The sequence below is a fragment of the Falco rusticolus genome, chromosome 11 (genome assembly GCF_015220075.1).
Source record: "Falco rusticolus isolate bFalRus1 chromosome 11, bFalRus1.pri, whole genome shotgun sequence".
Classification (NCBI taxonomy): domain Eukaryota; kingdom Metazoa; phylum Chordata; class Aves; order Falconiformes; family Falconidae; genus Falco; species Falco rusticolus.
Window position 1 is genome coordinate 7,620,306 of NC_051197.1, and position 24,285 is coordinate 7,644,590.

General features: G+C 37.5%; 1 protein-coding gene across 8 annotated transcripts in view; it reads left to right on the forward strand.

Moving 5' to 3' along the window:
• Positions 1-19,247, forward strand: part of EPS15 (epidermal growth factor receptor pathway substrate 15) — a 72,614-nt gene extending 53,367 nt beyond the window's left edge. For 3 of the 8 annotated variants that reach the window (XM_037403711.1, XM_037403710.1, XM_037403709.1), the window contains 13 exons: positions 2,509-2,670; positions 3,224-3,421; positions 5,337-5,528; positions 6,036-6,113; positions 6,454-6,544; positions 7,961-7,996; positions 8,820-8,956; positions 10,550-10,619; positions 11,804-11,880; positions 12,404-12,566; positions 15,245-15,423; positions 15,975-16,025; positions 17,328-19,247. In XM_037403711.1, coding sequence (XP_037259608.1) covers positions 2,509-2,670; positions 3,224-3,421; positions 5,337-5,528; positions 6,036-6,113; positions 6,454-6,544; positions 7,961-7,996; positions 8,820-8,956; positions 10,550-10,619; positions 11,804-11,880; positions 12,404-12,566; positions 15,245-15,423; positions 15,975-16,025; positions 17,328-17,474 — 1,581 coding nt within the window. In that variant the 3' untranslated portion in view covers positions 17,475-19,247. Of the gene's footprint in view, positions 1-2,508; positions 2,671-3,223; positions 3,422-5,336; positions 5,529-6,035; positions 6,114-6,453; positions 6,545-7,960; positions 7,997-8,819; positions 8,957-10,549; positions 10,620-11,803; positions 11,881-12,403; positions 12,567-15,244; positions 15,424-15,974; positions 16,026-16,175; positions 16,718-17,327 lie in introns of those variants that run through there. The other 5 variants (XM_037403713.1, XM_037403714.1, XM_037403712.1 and 2 more) reach the window with 5 other exon arrangements.
• Positions 19,248-24,285: the final 5,038 nt, after the last annotated feature.

Sequence of the window (24,285 nt, forward strand, 5' to 3'; positions counted from 1 at the left end):
AATTTTTAGAACAAATGCACGTAAGTCCTGAACAAAGCATAATATTTTTTGTAACCACTGGGGGAGAAATGTCACTGCATTTGAGATGCTGCTTCAGATAAGGGGTGGGGGTGGGTGGGGTGGGGGGGAGTGAAATATATTTAGGGACTGTAGCCTTCTAAGCAGGGCAGAATGTTTCTGGCCTTCTAGCCTTTTGATCTCCTTGTTGCCCTGAGTTTTCTTAAACAGATTTATGCCCTGAGTATTCTACTCAGCATTGGATTTTCTCTGTTCTTTGTTTATTGCAGTATACCAAAGCCATTAGAAACTCAGTGAAGTTTTAACTTTTCTGTGCGCTTTCAGGCTTAACAGTTCTTAGCACATGCATTGTTTGGTGAAGGACAGACTGGCAAGCTATTGAATCCGTTGCCTGTCTGTGCAAATACAGATCTCTGGACTTTCCTTGGCCTATGCTACATGAGCATGGAGAGTTACAATGTTGTAAATGTAATACAAGGATTACAATTACCGTAAAAATGCTAGTTTGTACCACCTCAAATATGTTAGTGGTTTTCATATAGCAACTCATTCAGTGCTTGAACTTTAAGATGCTGCTTCTCTGCTGAGGGTGTTCTTTGAAATCAAAGCTTAATTGGAGCCTGGTTTACTTCATGAAGATGTATGCCCAGTTCTGTGCATTGTATCTACTCTGACCTTTAATTTTGGAGTGGTTATGTGAACATGTTTAGTTTTTTGTTTTGGTTGGGTTTTTTTCCTTCTTTTCTCTTCTGGGAGCCATCAGGCTTAGTCAGATCTCTTTAGTGATCCTCTAGTGCCTAGGACAGACATTGGTATTCAAGGAACAGCAGCAAGAGTGGAGGTGATCTATATTTAGCTTGTGTGTGAATTTTTGCTTCCTTTTGGAGAAAGGAGACTGAAATCTCTTTAAGCTGTTAGTTTTTCCCCCATTTCTTTTGCTGAGTGTCAGCTGATACTTGCTTTTCAAAGCGATGTAAAAAATGAATGGATCAAGAGTGTCCCAATTATCCAAGTCAGTAGATGCTGGAAGGGCTTTTCGTGTGCACACGGTTTGTCTTTCATAGATTAGAAATAGCCAGTAATTCACCTAGTCTGGCTGCTGTACATCACTCATACTCTTTAATGAACTTCAAATTTGATTTGGGGATTTTTGTGGGGATGTTTCAGTGTTTTGTTTGGGGTTTTTTTGGGGGTGTGTGTGTTTTATTTATTCATAAAAGCATCTATGTTTCTTTTCTTGTTAATGTTTTCTTTGTTGTTTTTCTCCTGTTTGCTTCCTAGTTGTCTTGAGGTTACCTGTTTCCCTAGCATCTATACTGCTGCACCGTATACCTTTGTATTTTGGTCTGGCTTTTTTGTCCCGATTAACCAGAGGTGTTAGCACACATGGATAAGTGATCTCCCTCACCAAAAAAAACCCCAACCAAACAAAACGCCTCTAAAAAAAGGCAACAGAGTCTTAGCTTAGAACAGTGCATGAATGTATGGTCTAATCAGAAATTCGTGTCTGCTTGTTTTCTTATCAATTGTAATTTTCTTTTATCCCTGTTTGTCTTTTACTGTTCATGATTCTTCCTTCATTACCATATTTTCCCAGAAAGGCTGCAATCTTCTCTTTTCATCTAGTACTTTCCTGTATTATTAAGCCCTTTTGATCTCCCTGTGTTATCTCTTCCTCTTGACTTTGACAATTCTTTCTTCTTCCTAAATTCTTTCTTGACTTTTTTTTATGTTATCTCTGGAGTTTGTTGAGGTATAACCATTCTTCTTGCTCAGAAATGAACTAATTTACTATATGATGCTACTTAATGAACTTAGAATGCAAGATACATACTTACTGTTCTTTCATAAATTAAGAGATGCCGTAGTGTTGTGTATGGAATGTGCATTTTTTACCAGTACTGTTAAATGGAAAATAAGTTTTTGACTGAATTTTGCAAAACCAGAGGCAGGGATGCTCTAGAAGGGGGTGCATGTGGGGTAATAATGCACTGGTTGGTTCTTTACCGTGTTGCTAAAACAAGTTCCTATTTTTGGCCATGTGTTTTTGGAGGGGGAAGAAGCAGAATAAATAATTTCTATCATTAAGGAACTCAGTAAAACATATTGCTAAAAAGGAGAGAGACAATGTAACAGCCTGAATAAAGATGACTTGTAAATTCAAAATGAAACTCTGGCCTTCCTGTAAAACAGTTAATCTCTGTGTTGATACACGATCTTCAATATTTCGGGTCTCTTGTTTCGATGCACCATCTTCAATATTTCAGTGAGATTATTTTTACTAAAGAAAAAGTAAACAACCTCATTATTTTAATGTCTTAGAATTAGAATTTGAGGTTACTTACCTGTCTGACATGTTATAAATGCTGGCTTTTGAAAGGTAATTTGTTGATACTCTGAAATCTGAATTAGTACCACAGCTTATACTGTGGGATTTAGGAGTTAAGAGGAGAGGGGGAACAAATGCAAAGCTAATCTGTTTTATTACAGGATCTACAAGATGAAGTAAAGCGGGAGAGCAGTAATCTGCAAAAGCTGCAAGCTCAGAAACAGGAAGCACAAGAAACCCTTAATGATCTCGATGAGCAGAAGGCCAAATTGGAAGAACAACTGAATGATATCAGGCAGAAGTGTGCAGAGGAGGCCCATTTGGTAAGGTCTAGTGTCTAAGGCCCTGGGAAGAGTAAATGCCTCATTTTAAAGAATGCAGCCCTGCAATATTACAGTTGCTGGGGCAAGAGAAAAAGACTTTAACAAATAAACAGCCTAAGTGTCAAGATTTTTGGAACCATAATACTATAGGAAATACGTCACTCATTTCAGTGACCTGATTCAGTACCAGTGTGTCAACAAATATACAGATATACTTGCAAAAAAATAAGGTCAAGTGCAAACAAATAAGGCAAAACTATAATGCAATAAGTGTAATTAGCACTAATTAGTGGGACTGATTTCTTAGTCATTAAAAAAAATCTTACGGTTATGTAGATTTAAATATCTGAGCTGGTCAGGAAAACAGCTAGAATACTATGATCTTAATGACACTAGTAGGGCATTAATGTTTCCTTCAGGTATGATTTATAATCTCTCCAATAGCTATGAGGTTTTTACTTTTTCTGATCATAAATAATAGTATTTGGGTGTGTTTGGACGTGTGTTTGGTTTGGGTTTTTTATTTGGCTTTGAAGTATTGTTCGTGCTTTAGATTGCCATGCTGAAGGCTGAAATAACAAGCCAGGAATCAAAGATTTCAGCATATGAAGATGAACTGACCAAAGCTCAAGAGGAGCTGAGTCGCCTGCAGCAAGAAACTGCAGAGCTCGAGCATTGCATAGAGTCTGGGAAAGCACAGCTGGGACCTCTTCAGCAACATCTGCAGGATTCACAACAGGAAATCAATTCAGTAAGGCAATGTGAAAGACCCCCCCGAAAGGTTTTGGGTTTTTTTTTAGCTGACAACCTTTAGTGTGGTTTTTCTTAAGGGGAAGGCGTTGTTTTCTTTTTCCTTCACTGTTTGCTCATGGCTTTAGCTGCTTACACATGTGTTCTGTGCTAGCAGCTGTTAGGATTCTTAGAGGCTGACTCAAGTCACTCAAGATACTTCATGATTTTTCTCTGTGTTGTTAATAAAAAGGGATTAATTTATTATATTTCATAAATAATTTATCTTAATGTAATGAATGAAAAATGGATAACGCAGGTTTAAATTCTGTGTCCAGTAGTTATTTAAGCTTTCTTCCTCAGCTGTGGCCTGAGGCATGCTCTCACTTTTCTTTAATTGATGTGAATTGGTATAAAATTGCTAATATCATTTACTTAGTGTATTGCTGAAGGGGGAAAGTAAGGTGAATGTAAGAATAAATTGGGCTGAGACTAGATACTGAGAAGCAGGGAGGTGGCTGCACTGGTTTTTAAGCATCGTGCTTTGAAACATCTGCTGTTGTTTTAAAGGAATACTTTCAGCTCCTGTTGTAATCAGTGATTATTACTTCAGTGATGCGTTAGCTTGTATACCCTTTCCTCATCATTCTTCCCCTTCTCTGACTTGCCAGCTGTCTATTAGTCAGTCACATCTTTATCAAGTTAAAACAACATGAAAATCCTTCCCATTAACTTTGAACGCCAGAAATGGCTGGCTTTTGGGTTGGTCATTTCACACAGTTACTATCTGTAACTTGTTAACATTTGTTTATTTTTCTCTTAAGACTTCCGCTGCTAGTGTTCATGCAAGAACACTTCTGTTGAGCCTTATAACATATTTGTAACTTTTACATTTGGCTTTGAGGTTTAGAAACTTAGAAGTAAACAAATGGATTTTCCATCGTTTCGTCACAGGTAGAGAGAAGCTTGTGCTGTTTCATTATTAATGTACTTGCAGTGAACAGATTCGAGGCTGATAATAGAAGTGGTTATGTTTGACTGTACTACAAACATATATTTTTTTTGATAGATTTTATATCAGTACTCCTGATTTTATTGCTCTTGGCTCACAACAGTAGGTGCTTTGGTGCTTTAGGCAAGATTATCTAATGGTTGGTCTGAGGTCAGTGTATTTGAAAGACACCTGGTGGTGTCTTTGCCGCCACCTGATTTGTGACATGTACAAGGCAATGAAAACTCTTATTACGTGATTGACCTAGCAGAAGTTGGTGGGATTTAGACACCTGAATACCTGAACTATGTTTATCCTTCTGCATAATCTGCCAAATCCAGTAATTTCTTCGTAACTGGCAGGCTGGTTGTAAATGTTTGTTGTGAGGCACTGCACTAAGCATATTGCTGAAATAATAGCATGTGAATGTAACTGCTTAGGAAGATATACTGTGGGTTCTGTAGACTTCAAAAGTCATGTGGGAAAAGGTAATGAATTTGTGATTTTCCTTCTTGGAAGATGAGAATTCTGATAAAGTGGCCTTTTTAGTTTAGACTTTAAGGCAATTGCAAATACATAATTTAAAAAAACAAACAAAACCAAAAAACAACCACGCCAAACAAAACTAAACAAACAACCCCCCCTGAAAGCTTTGCAGCTCTTCTTCTGAGTTTGAGTAGAAATAAAGCAACAAGTCTGGATGTTGCCAGGGATGCAGTCTACTTCCTTGACATGAGAAGGTTCTCAGGTCTGTCCTTCAACCACATTGCACCTCTTCTAAATCAGACTTGTGCTTATCTGTCATATTTTACCCTTTGATTGAAAGAACATGGGGTTTATTGTCTTTGCCTTTGAAAGGAAGAATTTAAGACATACATCGGGACTGGTCATATAATAGCTTCTCTGTGCTGCCATACTGATGCATATACATTATTTTTGTTTACAGGTGCAGACGAAACTTCTTGAGCTGAAAGAACTGGAAAATAATCAATTTAGTTGGCACTCTCAGCCACATAATACACTTGTTAATGGAACTGTGGATCATTCTAGTCTTAGCAACAGCAGTAGTGAAACTGCTAACCTTAATGAGAATGCTGAAAGTATAGCAGAAGATGAACAAATAAGCAGTGTGTCTCCAGTGAGTAGTGTTTTCTCTGCTTGATCATGATGCAGTGCAGCTGTGAAGCTGAAGATTGATTGTTTTTAAACACTTGCACAAGTGAAATTTCAGGGGGGTGATCTAAGGGACTGTGTTTCTGCAATCTGAAAGTTGATAAGCAGAAAAGGAGTCAATTTTAGCTTGGCTGGAAAGTATCAATAGAAATTTTTATGTATTTGTTTCCAAAGTAAAATACCATAAACAGAATAGTAGAATTAACATTAAGGGAGAACAGTTGTCTCCAGCTGGTGCAACAAGATGGAATAAGCAATAGTACTAAAAATTTAAAGCTGTCTTGCCTCACATGTCCCTCCTTATGTCCCAGTAGATTCTTGATGTCTTGAGGTTTTTTGGTGTGTTCCATAATAAGTATGAACCTCTTGAAGTATCCCTCAGTATATTTTTTTTAGCTATTTAATACTTAACAGAAGACTACACAATATAATTTTTATTTATTTATGGTGAATTCTTTTTATCCTTATGTAGATGAGGAATAGTCCTGAAACAACAGCCTCTGTTGTAAAAGAGGAGAAAGAGACCCCAGCTGCAACAATTACCAAAAAAGTGAGTTTATTCAGATTTGGGGGAGGAAAAAGTACATTAAAAAAATCCCGGTTAAACTGTTTCAGGCTTGCACCATGGACAGAAAAGAACAGAGAAATAAAATTGTCACTACTTACTTTATTTAGTGTGATGTCACAAAAACATTTCATCTCATATAGTAGACAAGTAGTTGTTGAGAAATATTTTGGATCTCCATTGATGAATTATGTAGAATTCTAGCTGTCTCTTTTTTTCAGCTTTAAGAAACTACTAAATGGTAATACAAGATGACATAAGTGTTTTTTATCCTGTATGTCTTTAAAAATTTAATACCTTTCTCTACTTCTTTCGCATTGCCCAGGAAGATCCATTTGATGCTGAATCTCATCCATTGCCTGATCTAGTTTCTGAAGCCAACTTAGAGTTCTTCCAGTCTGACCCTTTTGTTGGCAGTAAGTAAACTTCTAAGTGCAGATTTGCAGAAACAGGTCTTATATAAACACATCTCGGGCTAATCTTCACCTTGGAACTGCTCTTTATAGAATAAATGTGAAGATGTTTGAGTGACAGGAGTGTGGAGCCAGTAGCATTACAAAAATAGACGTGATAGAAATGAGAGTTCCAGGGTGGTTCTCCTTCCTTCATGTGGAGTTTCTAATTAGCTGTGAAAATTACACCTTTCCCTCACTGCTTTGCCTAAGAACTTATATTATCTCCCTCCTCGTTTGCATTTTGGCCTTAAAGGTGTGGACAAACTTGTGATACATGTGGTGCCACTGATCTAATTTGCAGCACAGATCCACGAATGGATCAACTGAGGGTTCAGTGAGCTGTGGTGTGGGGAGGGTGTGGGTGGCTGAGAATGAATGGCTGTGGCCTACTTGTGGTGAGTTTGGCACTCAGAAAAAGGTAATGTGGAGCTGCTCCATCTGTTCGTCTTGTGCAAGTGCTATGCTTTATTTTAAGAACTTGCTACTTATGACTGCTGTTGCTCTGCTTTTATTTTTTTCTTTTATGTTGGAAGAAGTGATCTGTCTATATGGAGGCACTTGGAGAAAGGGAGTTAATTTGAATTAACTGGTGAAGCAGGTGTTCTCAACCACATATGATTTCACATGCTTTCAGAATTGACATGGTCTTATCAATTTACTCATATCACTTTGAAAGGAAAATAAGCTAAATTTGTTTCAGATCCCTTGGCTTCTGGAAGAATGTCAGTGCCAATTTAATACTTCTGATGAATAAATTAAACTAATTTAAAACAGCTTGAGTGTTTCTGTGTAGATATTGCTTTGTTTATATTGAAGTGGTCCTACTTACAGCACATGACAAGGCCTTTCAGAGGTGAAGGGTATGTCTGTTAACCTTTTGGGCTTTGTGTGCTCTGTGTGTTCAGGGGTAGATACCTACAGCCAAGAGACAGTGTATCTGTGTCTATCAGATGCAGATGAGGGACTAGAACTGATGCCATTGGGACCATGCATCCAGTCCAGAAATGAGCACTTAGGAGCTACTATCCATGGCACCTATGAGAATTAATCAAAACTGGGCTATGCTTCTATCCATGGTTAGCCTGGATTATTGTGGTGATAAATACTGCATAATGTGGGTGTTTACAAGCCAACAGAAATGCATCTTTGAGATGGCTGCTTTTGTGTGTATTTGGTGATGGTAATGAGCTACTTAAAGGATATTTGCTTTGTCCGATACTAGCTCTTGTAGTTCCACTGAAAATAGGGAAGGTGTTCCTCAGAGACAGTTGTTTAAATTCTAGCTCTAGAAATGAGGTTGTATCCAAAAGACCTCAACTGATAATGCTTCATGACAAGTAACTTTTTTTTTTTTTTTTTTTTTAAACAAACAAACAGGTGATCCCTTCAAAGATGATCCTTTTGGGAAAATTGGTAAGTGGCTTTTTAATTTCTAATGTGTTTGTTCTTCTAAATGATTTTTAGTAGAAGAGTATGTGGGGGGAAAGTGTCACCACGTTCAGCATAAAAAAGGTGGACGTGACCCAAAAAGTCACCATAGGATAGACAGATGTATGGCAGTATCAGCTGGCTACTTATGTTAAAGCTTTTCAGAGAAACCCATTGCCAATGAGCTTCTCTCTTGCTGTTGGAAGTATCCTTAGCTGGGATTTAAGTATGTGACAGTGGTGAACATTTTTTGTTCACTTTGCTGCCTTTTTTGTATGTAAAGAACTGGGAGTGTACTCATTTAAAAGCTCTTAACTTCTCAGCTTTCTTTAGAACTAAGTACTGAAAAAGGTGGGAAGTCTTTATTTAGACTGGCTGTATAGGCAATGTCATTGCATTATTCGCTTGGTCCTGGATGGAGTTAACTGGTGACAAAAAAGCAAAATGGCCACTTGGAATGCTATATTAAAACAGTGAAGAAGAGAAAGGTAGGGGAGTTCTGAGAAGCATTAGGTTTTGTAAAATGCTTCATTTTTAGGGGGCTTGGTTAAAGAACTTAGATGCTCAGGTGACTGGAACTGAACCACTGGCACAATTCAAAGTTTTCATGATGTGCAGAAGATGTTGGCTTGTCTAATGTTTTGAATCACAGAATACAAATTATTTACAGATTAATTTTGTACGTCAGAGATCCTTGGTCTTAAATGTGTCACCTTGCAGTATGAAAAAAAGCAATATATTGTTTAGGTTTTAAGATATCAAGCTCATTAAAGCTAGGGGAAATATTAATGGTATGTTTACTTTTTAGATCCCTTTGGTGGTGATCCCTTCAAAGGTTCAGATCCTTTTGCAGCTGACTGTTTTTTCAAACAATCCTCCACTGATCCTTTTGTGACTGCTGGCATTGATCCATTTAGCAGTGCAGACAACAGTAATAATACCACAGTAAGTTTGGTAGCACACCTTTTAATTCCTTATATTATGTGGACAAACTATTTTGTACATTTGGAATGCCTTGAAAAGCTGATATTTAGAAATCATATAGATAAAAGGTTGTCTCCTGCGTCATGGTGCTATCTTGTCTTTTTTGTGTCTTATTTACTAGAAATAGTCAAAGATTAAATAGAAGTAAAATAAAAACATTTTTAAAATGTGTCAGTGTGGAGTTTCATTGCTCCACAGGTAAGAACATTTGAGAATAATGAACTAAGCTCTGTTGATAGCTGGTGGAACTTACTAAAAGTTGAAAGAAACCAAAGATTAATCTTACCAAGTTTTGTTGAGGCTTGATTTTTGCCTCTAGGGCTTATAGGATCAATAAGTATGTTGTGTATCTTATCTCAAATCTGATGTGGTATGGGGGTTCCCCCCTGAAAAGTCAAATTGTTCTGTAGGTGTATGTTCAGGTTTTGCTGTGCTTTTTTAAGAAGTCATTGATGCCCATTCATAACACAGAGATTCTTACTGAATTCACTTTTTTCAAGTGTACTTCAATGTAACTTTTAGCTGTTCACATTGCAACTGAGCAGTTACTGATCAGTCTTGAGCCTAAAATAAGGTAGGGTTGGGCATGAAGCCTTCTCTCATATAGGATAGAACTTGATCAAGATGAAGTAATTTTTAGGGCTGATAGACAAATGATCTAAGAAGCTGAAATTCTTCATGCCATAAGTTTGTTTCCATCCTTTTGCCATCTCCTTTCCTTCTCAGTGCTGCTTTTGTTCATGCCTCACTTCCAATTTTGTGTGTGTATAAAACGTGTGTATACATGTATAAAAATTAAAGATACATGGGGGATTAGGAAGCAAGTTAAGTGGCTGTGGAATGCCTGAAGCGAACCCACAAACTGAAGCCAAGATCGTGAGAAATCTCTGCACCTAACAGTGGTGGTCGTGTCCTTCTGTGTGATGTGCACATCATGCAGGCCTCAAGGTCATATTACACACCACAGCCAGTACCTCCAATCTTAAACATTACTTTTCTACAATCTTCAGTACTTAGCACACTATCCTTTTCCAAGTCTTGATATATTCTAATATGACCAATTCTTGGTCATATTGCAGTCTGATAATAAGAGAAGTCAGAAGGGGGGGGGGGGGGGGGGGGCGCGGGGAAGAGTGAGGGGCATGGTCAGAGCTGTGGTGTAGGATTAGCAGTAGATTCTTGAGAGATTCTTGATTGCTGAACTGGAATTCTGTATTCATCCTAAATGCTTTGTGATTATGTCTTCATGAAGATGGCTCTGGTTGTAGAAATCTGAGACCAAAATGAATGGTAGATATTCTGAAATTTTGCATTAGTTGTTACCAAGTATATTGCACATATTGTACCTTTTTTTTCCATCCTTTGAAAGCATTAATCACTGTTTTGAGGAGGATTTTCTGTTAATGGACTCTTTTACTGATGCTGATAAAAGCTACTTCCAAAATATTTTATCTTAAAACTTTTACACTAAAATAAGTTGTGATTATATTCTTAGAATGAGGACTCTTCTAAGCTGAAAAACACATTTCACTCCAAAGGAATTTTTAATTTTAGACAGAGACATCAAAGAAGAATGACCCTTTTGCTCCTGGTGGAACAACTGTTACTACATCAAGTGATCCAGGTAAAAGTAAATTATACACATCAGGCTTCTTGGGTTATATTTTTATTTGCTCTTGCTTACTTGTGTTTCTAGTCTTCTTTTTTAACTGAATTTGCAATGGAGCATTTTTGGGGGCTTCCTGCATTTTATTAATTTTCTTATAAAGTATGACATAAGTTTGCAAGGGGCTGTTTTTAGAAAACAAAACTGTCTTATCTGTAGTGCATATCACTGAAGACTGATTCCACAGATATGTTCCTCTGCCTTGCCTAAAACTGGTATAATATCGTGATCTGAGTGTTATGACTATCTGAGTGGTTTGTACGGCTTCCCATTAGAATTATCTTTAGAAATTCCACGTTACTTTCTAAGTAACATACAAGATACTTTGTACTACAAGAGGAGATGTGGGATAGAATAACTACTTTGTCAAGAACATTTACTGTTAAAGTTTGTGATGACCCTCTCTTATCTGAGGGCTAAAGGTGCGTTAAGGAAGACTGATCTCCCATTTTTCCCCAAGTTGCACTGATAAGTGGTAATCCAAAACATGAATGCATGCGTGATTTCGTATTGTAAACCTGTTCAGTTTGATTGTAGGGGAAAAAAATGCTGTTTTCTAGGATGTAGAAGCGAGCATTGGCTAAAGACAGTGCATTCCTTACTTTACAGTAGAATAGCAGGTTTTACATATTTTGAGGCACAGAAGAATGACAGGGTACTGTTGAATTAGACTGAGAAGATAGGAGGTTTAGATACTTCATTCCATAAGTGGGCATACAGTCAGAGGTGAGCTGTTGTTCGTGTTCATGTATACGTCTGCATATGTATATTTATGGGTGTATGCACACAAAAAATACCTCTGTGTGTATACATGCATGTATTTCAGCAGAACATCCAGTAGTATGGTTATGTGATTACTTTCAGTGGAATGTAACTTTTTTTCATGTAGGAAATTAGAATACCAGTATTTCTTCTGAGTTGCTGCCTGTTCAGGAGAACTATTATTCTTAATAGGTAGTTAACAGTTTAAGAGTTTTTGTAACAGCTACTTACTAACTTGAAGCGCCCACCTCAGAATATTTCACTTGAATTAGTCTATGCTGCAAAATATGTAACAGCCACTTTTCTTGTTGTGGGATTTTTTTCAGTCTCTTTCATATTTAACTTTTCGTTCTCTTTGCTTGATTTGTATGTCTATTTAGCTACAGACCCTTTTGCCTCTCTGTTTGGAAACGAATCCTTTGGAAGTGGCTTTGCTGACTTCAGCGTGCTGTCAAAGGTAATGTGAAGCTACGGCTACTCATAGAAAATGCATGAAACTCTGCAGTGACGAGACATAGCTTACTCTCTCTAGCAACAGTTTCATTATGGTTTTGCCACTATAAAAGAATTACAATGGCTGACTTGCTTGAAAAAAGAGTGTTTATAGTAAATTATCCTGCAATTCCACTGTGAAGAATGCAATGTAATTCTTGTGGCTTTACAAGTATTTTCTCTATATTTGAAGTGATATTATAATTATTGTTATTTTTTTAATTTGCTGAGTTTAACAGCAAAAGTATGACTTTTGCGTGTTTAACTACACTTGACTTTATATTGCTGTACACACTAACCATTCCTGACTTTTCTTTATTTTCAAGTCTCCTGGAATATGTGGATGATAATGTGTAAAACCAAACAAGATTGTTTTCTTTTTGTCGTAGTCCAGATTTTCAGTTCTAGATAAATACTGCACTGTTGAAAAAGGAAAGTATAACAGAATTGTACTGAAAACGTTTATGTTGCTGTTTTCTTTGTTGAAGGCCAACAATGAAGATCCCTTTAGCTCTTCCACATCAGGTTCTGTCAACCATGTGATCATAACTAAAAACCTATTTGAGGAACCACCAGCTAAAAATGAGGATGTTCCTCCTGCGTTGCCCCCTAAAACAGGAACTCCCACAAGGCCCTGTCCACCACCACCTGGTAAGAGCTGATACTGAGATGTTGTTAACTGTTAGCTGCTTCAATATTGGCAGCGAGACAATAATTATGAGGGGATGGTGAAGCATCTGAATTTAGGATTGAATGAGCAAAATGTGAAACAAGTCTGTTCCTGTTCCTGAGCTGGTTTCCTCAGAGTTAAATTTTGCATAATGTTTGGGATTGTAGGTTTTTTGAAGAGCGAAAGGATTTAGAAAACGGGGAAAAAATAGAGATATTACTACAAGTATCTGCAAGAACATAGCATGGCTGCAGATTGAATGGTCGCTCATGTTATACACTGTGAATCTTGCATTAAGTTATGCTTACAGTGTGTTTTATCCACTTCAAAACTTCTGATTTTAATGCAAAATGAATTAAGTAGGGGTAAATGACTGTCTTGGGTTTTCAAATTAACTTTTTACAGGTGGCCTTGCCAGAGGTCTGTAGTAGTAAACCTGGCACAGGAAACCTGAGTTTACTACTAATACATTGGCTGTATTCTGTTCAGTGATAGCAGGGTCCTCTGGCCTACTCTGTGAGACAAACCATTCTGCTTTCCAGAAAAGGCCATGGTTATCAAAGATAACACCACCTTCTTGCAGTTGCAACAAGCCCATGTACAACAGACTCCTTACTCTCAGGGTTTTCTTTTGCATAGATTTGAAATTATATTATTAGTATTCCTTTTTAAGGTTCTGTCCTTTGTTTCATTTTCTTTAAAAACTATTGCATCATTTTTTTCCACTACTATGCTATATGGATGAAACAGGGTGTCTGGAAGACTGTAGTGTGAAACTTAAACATGTATTCTTTTTTTTTTCTTTTTTTTTTTCCTTCTCAAAAGAGGAACAGTATAGGAGTATTAAAATTTAGTATTAAACTCAGCTGTTCAGTTTCTAATGTTGGTGTGAGATCTGGTTCATGCTTATGCCTTGCAATTAATTGGTTTCATTGTAAACAAAATTAAAACAGGTGACGTGACAAGTGATGATAAATTGAATCATAGAATCATTTAGGTTGGAAAAGACCTTTGAGATCATCAAGTGCAACCATTAACTCAGGACTGAATGTTTGATAGTGTTTCCTCTTATTGTGGTCCTTATTTAAAACAAAAAGAGGATTTCTGACTTCATGGTATGGGAGTGGCTATGATGTGGTGTACAGATCCATTTTTAGAATATGTGGATTCTAAAGCTTCTAGTGGTGGGACAACAGCAACCTTATCAATAGATAACTAGAGAGAAGTAGCCTGTTTTGATTGGCACATACTAAATATGATACTGTGGTTATCTCGATAACCATTCCCAACAAACTTTTCCTAATGGAAATAAAAAATGGAGATACTTAAGTGTTTTTGGTTTTAATTACTGCCTTGGTGTGATTCAAAACATTTATTTTTCAAATAAATGCCCCAATATCTTTCTCTTAATTCTTCACACTGCTGGAAAGCGTGCAGAAGGGCTATTTACTTGCTTCTGAAATCCCTTTCCTGTCTAAATACTTATAAACACCCCCATTTCATGAAAAATATCACCAAAAAATGGGCAGATTTGGAGACTGTTTTGTATTCTTACAATTATTAAGCCTTCCCATGCAGAAATAAAATTCCCAGGATGTCATATGGAGCTGCTTCTCCCACATTATTCAAGAAACAGACATACATTGTTTGCCACTATTAGAACATGATCAGTGAGTGAGAGCTGTCATGGCAAGCTTACCTGGGAAGTGTGCAAGTAAATCGTATATTCCTGAGGGAGTATTCTCTAAATCATTGTCAAATTAGAATCTCTTTTGGTCTATGGAAGAATTTTTAGACTAACTTGCAACAGTGATATGTAAAATAAGAAGCACTTGAGTTAGATTCTGCAGTTTTAATGTAAAATGGCAACAGAAGCACCTGCTGAACCTGCTAGTTGAATGCAAGAAACTGCAATGAAACCTTTTCTGTAAGCAGTAACATATGGAGAGAATGGTGGGATGAAATTCATCTCAACTGTTCTTGGAAGAATTTGGGTTAATGTCCTGAAAGGTGTTGAAAGCTGACTGGGGTTAAGCTGAAAAAAGAACAAGATAACTGGGGGCTTTTGCCTGATTCTGTTACATATGCGACTACTTAGGCAAGGATTAACAAAATAGTTAAACTTGTGATTGCTTGTTATCATACTCCTTTGTTCTGTTAGTTTAAAAACTATAGAGATTCCAGCTGTTAGCATAGTGAGGGGACACAGTGTTTTAAGGACTTACAAATATATTTCTAGTCTCTGAATGGAATTGTGTTAACTTGATCCAAACAAATATGATAAAAGAGCATTGTTGGAATGATCACTGGCAGTTGATAAGCAGAAGAAAAAAATACTGTGCTGATAGAATAGGGGCTCAAAACTGTTAGAAATCCCTTCCCAAAATAACTAGTATTTTCATTATTCCTTAGAATTAGTATATTCAAGAACTGTGTTCTTGAACCATTAACATATGTGTGTTCCTTTTCACCTGATTACCCTTTAAGAAACCGGACCATGCCCTGATTTTTTTAAATTGGCAACCCTTCCTCTGAAGTCATTGCAGCTCCACTAAGTTCACTAGAAGAGGTTGCATTCCAAGTAGCTTTTGAATTTGTTTTTTTTTGGCATGTTATTACCTGCTATCTTAAATTCATTTTAAATTCATTTTAATCTAAGGGAAAAGACCTATCAATCAAATAGACTCTTCAGATTCCTTTAAACCGAGCGATCCATTTCAGCCTTTCCCTACCCCAGACATTCCCAAAGAACAAGAAGCAGATCTATTCTGTGATCCATTTGCTCCCACCAGCATCAGTAAAGAGGCTGACCCCAACAATTTTGCAAACTTCAGTACTGTGAGTAAACACTTTTTACATTTGTTTCAGTATAATGACAGCTTTGAATTGTTCACACTGAAGTCTTCAGTCTAATTTAAAATATTAAAACATATCCCATGTACAAAAGGGATCTTGCTTCCAGTTGAAACAGTATTTACAGCTGAGGCTGTCCTAAAACAAAATACTGCAAAATGTTGTAGTTTAATGTTTAAATTGCATTGGTTTTGTGAGTGTTTTCATGGAGGCCTCCTAGCTTTTAGACAATAGGACTTCTAAAATATCTGTGTTCTAGGGTTTATCTGTTTTCTTAAAGCATGCAGCAGATTTAAATTGTGCATCTAAAACAAGAACACTGATAACAATCCAATTAAAAATAAACTAAAAGGTGTGAGTTTAACTTAGCTGTCACTGAACTGTTTGGTCATAATTTTAATGTACTGAAATATTGATAAACAGCCTCATAACAGTGTAAGTTAATGAAATATAATTTGGTGAAGTTTTGAATGGCTAGTAAATTCCAAACTTATGTACAATGAAGTAAAAAGTAGTAAGTGTCTCTTTATAACCAGAATCCATTTCATAGAAGTCGTGGTGTCCAAGCAGTAGAAGCAAATCTAAAGGTTTGTGCATGCCTATATCTGTTATTTTTTTCTTTTGGGCTTTTGCAAGTAGGAGTTTTGAAAGGCATCATCTCACTTTCAAGCTTGATACCTGTTAAATGCCATTTGCATTTACAGTATCTTGATCATACTGCTTTTTTTTATTTTCAGGCCTAATAAACTGTATGCTTGATTGAAGTAAACTGAGGATTGACAGGCTCTCAAAATTGACTTGCACTGGTTGATGTGTCTTGTAGCATGATAATTTCTGAAATGCTGTTATTGATTGCTGTTATTAGTGAGAGGGACTGAGAAGCCAGTTTGGAGGAGAGAATGTGAAATGTGGAGGAGAAAGCAAAAATGTTCATTGTCTTTTGAAGGAAAAAGTATTCCTTTCCAGCTGCAATTACTGAAAATACTAAGTGAACTATGGAGAAAACTCAAGCTTTTCTACATTTATTTGCCAAAGCAGCAGCTCAAAGCAGAAACTAGCTGGAGTATGTTGTAACTGTTTCAAACTTAACGTGGGGACATTCATGAAGACAAGGGCTTCACCTACCTCTTAGTTTTTCTGCATGCTGACAAGAAACAAACTTTGTCTTAAATAAAATACAAAAGATTATCCTAATACCCTTAACTGTCTCTGATTTATAATCATTGTGCCGCAGAAATTTAGTTCACGTTCTGTTCACATCAATATACGTGGAAATAATCGGTTCTTTTGTTGCTTTTTTTTCTCTTGTATCACACTGACTTTTCTCTGTATTACTACTAGGCTTCTAACCGTATGGTTACCTTATTATTTTGCTGTTTCTTGGCAGAATTATTTTCTGTCTACACAACTAAAACAGTCATTCTACAGCTAATTCTTTGCAATCATTGTCACCTGGAAAAATCACCTCTAATGAAAGAAGGGTAAATCAGGATGTCCCACTGTATGGATAGGGGTGTATTTTGCAAAATGTTCTCCCGATTTATTCAAAATATTTCCTGTATAGACTGTTTTTAATCCAAAATAAAATCAAATTTTAATTATAGCACTTTTGACTCAGTAACTTCTTTGAAACAATACAGAATTTTTGAAACATGGCGTATTTCATAAAAATACATCAATTGGATGGCTTCAATGCAGTTCTTAAATGTTAAACCTTAGACTAAGCTAATCTTAATAGTGTATTAAAATTAAAAAACAGGTAATATTTGAAGACTAGACTATATAGAATTTTTTTAAAAAACTATAATTGTACCTTAAATCAAGGACTTGGGCAGTGTTGGTTATCATTGTATTATTAATCTGGTTTATTTTGTCTTTTAAAAATGCAGTATTCTACTGAGGAAGACATGATTGAATGGGCTAAGAGGGAAAGTGAGAGAGAAGAGAAAGAAAGATTGGCAAGACTAAAACAGCAAGAGCAAGAAGACTTGGAACTGGCTATTGCACTCAGTAAATCTGAAATATCAGAAGCATGAAGTTTAGAATAAGATTTTTGTCTTACGTCAACTGTTTTGTCCCTCTTCCTGAATACCTAACGTATTTAAATGTTAATCAGAAAATACATATATTCAAGAAAACTATGAAAGGTTTTTAATTTCTGAAAGTGTTGTGAATGTTTCTGCTGAATTCAATCCTTTTGGTTATTGTTTGAATAACTGTTAAGTTTAGCATTCAGTTTCTCTCAAGTTTTCAGGCGAACAAAGTACTTTCCCAGCTGTAAGCAAATCAGTTTAAAATGCAGATAGTGAGATTGTAGTTGGACTGTAATCTGTCAGCAGTTGGTAATTGAGCATAAAGTGAATATAGCAATTATTCTGTCGTGGCTGACTGTCTCCCATCAAGCAGTTAGTCATTTGAAACCTTTTGTCCTTCTAAAGAGATTTTAGTAATGTCAGAGTTGTGGAGTGCTTCATTTTATATGTATGCATATAGATTTTTCTCTTTATTGAAGATTCTACCTTTGGATTTGAAATAACAATCTTCATGGAATCTAAGTCAGAAAGGGTGTGTCTTTCTGAAAACTTTAATGCTTTTCTTGCATGGTCATAGTTTTTAAGAACAGACCTGTTATTTTGTTTTATAAAGCAGTTAAGTTGAAGATTCACGTGCATCTGCTGTTTGCCAAGATGACTGTCAAATTGTGAGACCTCACTGCTGTTTGGGCCACTTTTGCCTGTGAAATATGCAGCTGAACTGGCAAGTTAATAAGTTCAATTTGAAATAAGATTGAGAATAGAAAGAAAAAACAGGTAGTCTGATTTTATTTTATTTTTTACCACGTTTGTTTTCTGTATATGTAATTTATTGAATGCCAACTGATAGTTGCACCTTAAACTGAATAATTTCTGAATGGTCACTGAGTCAGAGTAGGATTGATAGAATGTTAATGAAAGTAACTTAATGAAAATAACTTATTGTTCATTTTGAAAGAACTCTTTTCTGGAGAATCAGTTTCATTAAATTAATTCCCCAAAGAATAATCTTTTTGCCCTATCTAAGAAAAATGGCAGCAGCATAAACATCAAGAGATTGTTTTGTTGTTTGTGGGTTTTTTTCTTGCACTTTTAACCTGTGGTATTTCTGTAGAGGAAATGGAAGTGTTTCAACACACAGCACTGGGGAGGGAAGGGGGAGAACTCGGCCATGCTTCAGTATATTAAAGCTCTTCCCGTTACCTATCAATGCTGCTGTTGCACAAGTTTGTATTTTTCAATTTTTTCAGGAAAAATGGGTAACCGGACTGGGATTTTTTTTTCTTTTGCACTGGGAAATGAGCATTTAAACACCTGCTCAAAAAAGTAACTTAAAATTTTGCAAGTATTAAATAGTTAATAACTTATCTATACATCTTTGTAATGAGTGTACACTAATCTTGCAAATCGTATGCTTAACTGGATTACATACTTTCTTATCTTTTGTTAAAAATGTATACTCAGTGGACCAACACAATATTATATGTATATATTATATATATATTCCTGCTTTCCTTTATGGAATTTAAAGTTTTGAGTCATTTGATGTTACATTTCATGTTACTGACTCTGACTATAGTACTTTTACCCAGACTACCAACAAACCACTGCTGTGAGCTAAATGGCATTACTTTATGAAGTTTTAACTGTTTGTTTTGGTTTTTTTTAAATTTGTTCAGGTGGGATTAGCCTCTATTTATAGACTTCCCTTTTGTTTAAAAATTCTAACAATAGCCTGTAATTATGAAGAAATAAAGTTTAAGTACATATGTGTGACCTGTTTGCCTATCTTTTCGAAAGGGTGCCATGAGCTGTAAAGTGACATGTAAATGTAATGCAAACAGTATAAACTGTTCTGACTTGTGGTCTGATGGGAGCAGGTTAATTTTTAGAGAAAAAAAGTTCCCTGAATCTTGAGGTCAGCTGAAGTGCACACTAATCCCAGCTGTCACTGGCTTCATTAGGAGTTGTGGCAGCTTCAAAGAAAACCGAGGCTGTTCTCATCCAAGGATTTTTTTTGCCTGTACAAGGGTTGCAAAGCCCAAATGTTTAGATACTTAAGATTTATCTGTGAAGATAAGTCAGTGTCCTTTACTGGCTGCTGTCAACATACTGGGCTTAAGAAACCTTTAGTTTGACCCAGCATATGTGATTGTTCCAAGTATGTCTGGCAGCATAGTATCTCCTCTATGTCAAGGAATAGAGTACCAAGGAATAGAGGTTTAGGAGTCCCAACAACCATTTACATGTGTCTTTGATCCTTTTGTTACAGTAGTGTTAGGTTTTAATATACCCATTTAAGTGGACCTAAATTGCTTTGCCTATTTTCTTTTAATGAGACATCAGTTGGATTAGGCAACGTAATATCTTCATTATTTTTTCCAGGTTCACACACAATTTTGAGGCTATTTGAAACCTTCTGTGGGCTCTCCACTTTTTTCCTTTTGTGCCGCGTCAAGTTTCCGTCTTGGGCACACTTTGCCTTGGATTGTGCTGCTTTCAACCCTCTCTCCCCCCTCCAAAGCGGGTGCAGTCCATTTAGCTCTTTGTCATGAAACTGAAGATGGTTGCTAATCATCCTGAATAATCTGATATCCTCTTCTCACTGCCTTTCTCTAACTTCCTATATGGTGAAGTTCTGTGTCATGTGAAAGTTTCTATTGCATTCACAGAATAGCATTGCACTCAAAAGAGTAAAGAGATTATCTAATGCCTAGCAGATTAATTGGTCAATTGAGTTAACTTGCATTGGAAATGTAGCTGAAGCAGCTTAACTAGAAACTATTGGAAGAACATACTGGGCATTAATGTTAAGTCTGTTGCATTGTCTGAAGTATTGACAAGGAATAAAATGGCATTAAAGGTGCTTAATGAGGAAACTGACATACCAGGTTGAGTGGAGTTCCCTAAAATGCCATTTGCTTCAGCATGGTGGACTTTAAGCCAGGAGACAGTATTCTCTGTCACAGAGAATACTAACCCTTCTGCTTACTACTTAAAAGCTGTTGTGTTAGACCTTGATGTTGGATTTACTAGTTTCTTTGGTTTATGTGGACTTCGTTGCCATCCTTTGCCACCTGACACACCTGCTGGTTGTCACCTTTTCACAGAAATAACATCCGGCTGTCAGAGCTATGTGGCCAAGTGTTTTTCCCCACTAACTTCTCAATGGTTTCATTTAGCTATTTGACTGTTTCTGAATTTGGATATTGAGCAAAATTATAACTTCAGTATGGGAATGTTTTAGTCATGCTTTAGCCTGAATCTTCAAAGTGATTGTGTGCACGGAAGTGCAACCTTGTGGTTTTGCAGTACTGATAGAATGACATATTTAGATATCATAGAGTCTACAGGTTTAATTTATAGAAGGTTAAAACTGGAAAAGGAACGGGCCTGTTCAAAACATTAGCCATGGAAGTCATACATCTTCTCTTTATGGAGTTCCATATCATGTCAGTGAATACTCTTGAATTTAATTACACTGTTAATTAGAGTGAACACAAAGGTTGGCTCTCAGATGCATCCACTTTTTATCATAACAAGGAAGAGGGTTTGTTTGCCTTGTGCAATTATAAAACACAAGACAATGTCAAGTTAAAAGCAGATAATCAACAGTTTTGAAGAACTTTCTTGGCGCAAGTTTGAAACTTACCGTCTTGGTAGGTAGAGTGGAGCTTTCGTTATCTCTATGAGTGTTACTGAATTCTTGAACTCTCTGCAGTATTGTGCTTCCAGGGAGCTATGAGGCTAAAATGAAGAAAGCTGCTGCCTGCACTCATTGCAGAACTGTAGCTCAGTACCCATGCAGGAAGGGAAGACAGGACAATGTTAAGGAGTTTCTTATGTGGAGATAAGTCAGGGAAGGGAAAAAAGAAAGTAAAAATATTTTTCTCTTGCGCTTGTGGACTGATAGATGAGGATGAGAATCCCTTGTGGTTTTTTGTGGGAACCTTCACAGTGAATTTTGGCCTGTGTCTGTTATCGTAGAAAAGATGGGAAAGAATTTTTAATTTGTCAGGTGACAAACCCTCAAGTCTAGGTCAGTAATACCCTGAAACAGAAGTCATTTTCATCTGCAGTCTGTTTAAAGAAACATGAATATCAAAAAATAGACTACCAGCTGCATTGCCTGCCATCCTTGCTCAGAATACTTAAGAATTCCTGTTGTGCTGAAATTGAGAGAACTAGAGCTGGTAGGACCTTAGACTTTAAACTGCAAACAAAAAGCATTAGTTTTTAAAGCAGGTGATCAGGTAGCTATCTGATAGAGGGGGGAAATGCTCCATTGTTTGGATGTGTGTTCAAGAGGTCAGGATGTTGTTTCTAGTTATCTCTTGCTGATTTAATAAATGATTTTGGACAAACCACTTGTTAATGCTAATCTGTTTCCTCTTTTCTAAGAGGCAGTGGGTTTGATAGCATGTTATGTAAGTACTGTAATTGGAAAGACAGTCTCGTGGAGAGTAAAATGAATTTTATCCCATTTTACTTGTGTGTATCCTATAGGTAGGAGAGATGTTTTATAAGGCGTTTCCTCTGTTAGTATAAGCAGCCAGTTGCACGCCAGGACTATACAAATAACTGGAAACAGATTAGGAATTTAATCTTAATTTAATTTAACTTAATTTAAAGTGCTGCTTTGCACAAGATATTTGCTGGAGGATTTACTTTGGTGATAATACAGGGTGAAATTCTTACCTTTTGACTTCAGAGGTCTGTCCCACCTGGCACTGGCCAGCAAGAGATCCTTGTAACAGTGTCTGCAAACTGTCAGTGACAGTTCCCATGTCAATGAAAGGATTCATCCTGATCCACTTAGACTGATTTTCCTGTGTGGACAGATCATTATTTATTCTGTTGAGACTATGTAGCATTTAATTTCTTGTATTCAAAGCCAAAAGGTCTTTAGGATTGTTTCCCACGGAATGCAGTCTCTCTTGAGGTGTTACATGAACAGGTGTGGTGACTTACACAGAAAAAAAATAATTTTGAAAGGCTCAATTTATTTTTTAGCTAAAATCCTTCTTGTAGATTATTTAAATACTTATCTGAAGCTCTGTTAATAGCTCTTTATTCTTAAATGCTCTTTTATAATATAGACTAGGATCTTCAGGTTCCAGACAGTTCTGAGGAGTTTGGAGTATGAATCCCATCTTGGTCCCACACCCAGTAATAACTTTCACTGAATAAATTACTTGGTTGAGGTTGAAACCAGTGGCCCAGAATCCTGAAAAGGATGTATGTAAAAGTACTAGTTGAATGTTAGAGTCATAGAATTAAATTCTCTCATTTTCCTTAATATGCTATTAATTTATCTTAAAATATTTATTTTTCTGTCTGATATTAAAAGCATAATCATTCTGTTAGTGAACATACAATAATATGCTCAGGGGAGTAACTAACTTGAATTGCGTTTAAGCTAAGGATGCAAATTTGTCCTTCTGTTTTAGCTTTTTCAGCTTTGTCCCTAAAACATAGAGTTCCTAGAAGCTGCAAAAAGCAATTTAGAGTATATCCTAGGGTGGTTCTTAATAAAAAATGTTCTTTAGGTGAAATGTGACTGGCTGTTGCAAATGGGCTGTGTCCAAAGTGCAGAACTACACAGCAAGTCTCTCGCCATTATGAAAGCTGTGAGCTGGAATGCATGAGTTTCACAATTCAAAAACCGAGATGTATGTGACTAGGTATTTGATGCTGAAGAATGTGGGGTTTGCACCTGTACCATAATAGCTGTGTGAAGGTGCTTGTCGCCGCTCCTTACAGCATCCCTCATTGATCTTAAGTGTTTGAGATTGTTGCACCTAAACATCTCTCGTTGAATCTAAAATGTTTAATAAGAAAATAATGATTTTTTTTTTGCCTGTTGTCATGCTAAAGTGTCATGCTTAAGTTGATCAGCTGTCTCGGGCTTCTCTCTCACCACAGCTGCGCCCCGTGCACTGGCGCGTGCGGTGGGCCCGCCGCCTGCCTCTCCTTCTGCACATCACGAGCCACATTCTCAGTGTTCAGCTAATAAATTCTTTTTTTAACCGTAGCACGCCCTTTGTTCCCATTAACTTGCCCATTGTTTCCGTATGCCAGCCCAGCCCTCCTGTTTGCCCTGCCGCTCCCTGCGTGCTGTGCCTCGGCCTCCTCGCCCCGCCGTAGGCTGCTCAGCCCCCTCACCGCCGAACCCTGGGGCTGCAGGGCTGGTATAATCCACATCATGGGCAAATCAGAACCATTTTTTTTTCCCACTATTGCGTATCTGTTTCTAATTTCAATTGGTTTAACTTCTTTTTAACTCAGTTTATGAAGAATTTTTTTTAAAATACAGGTGCATGGCAAAGGCAAGGCCCGCTGGGCGTTGTGGCCGGCTGAGGGCTCCACCTGGGCAAACACTTCTTGGAAGCAGGCTGGTAAGGGAGTGCGGGGTAACTCAGAACTTGGCTAAATACGGGTTTTATTTTGCTCCTGTTCTTTCTCAGGAGGAGTTAATGGCTCTGGCTGCAGCAGGTAACAGCACTGAGGCGCACTCCCCCCGGGCGGCCGGCGGGGCCGCCTGGGCTCAGGGCGGGCCTCCCTCCCTCCTCCCTTCCCTCTCCTCCGCCAGCAGCCGCGCAAACCCGCTGTCCCCCACGGCGGCGGCCCCGCGTCCTGCACCGGCACGGCGGGACGTGCCGGACGGTCCCAGCCGCCTCACCGTAACCCGTGCCCGAGGCACCCCCCGCGGCCTGTCCGGGGCGGGCGGCGGGGCGGGCGCTGCCGCAGCCGCTCACCTGCGGGGGCGGCCCCTCCGCCGGGGCCCGGCCCTGCCCGAACATGCGCCGAGGCT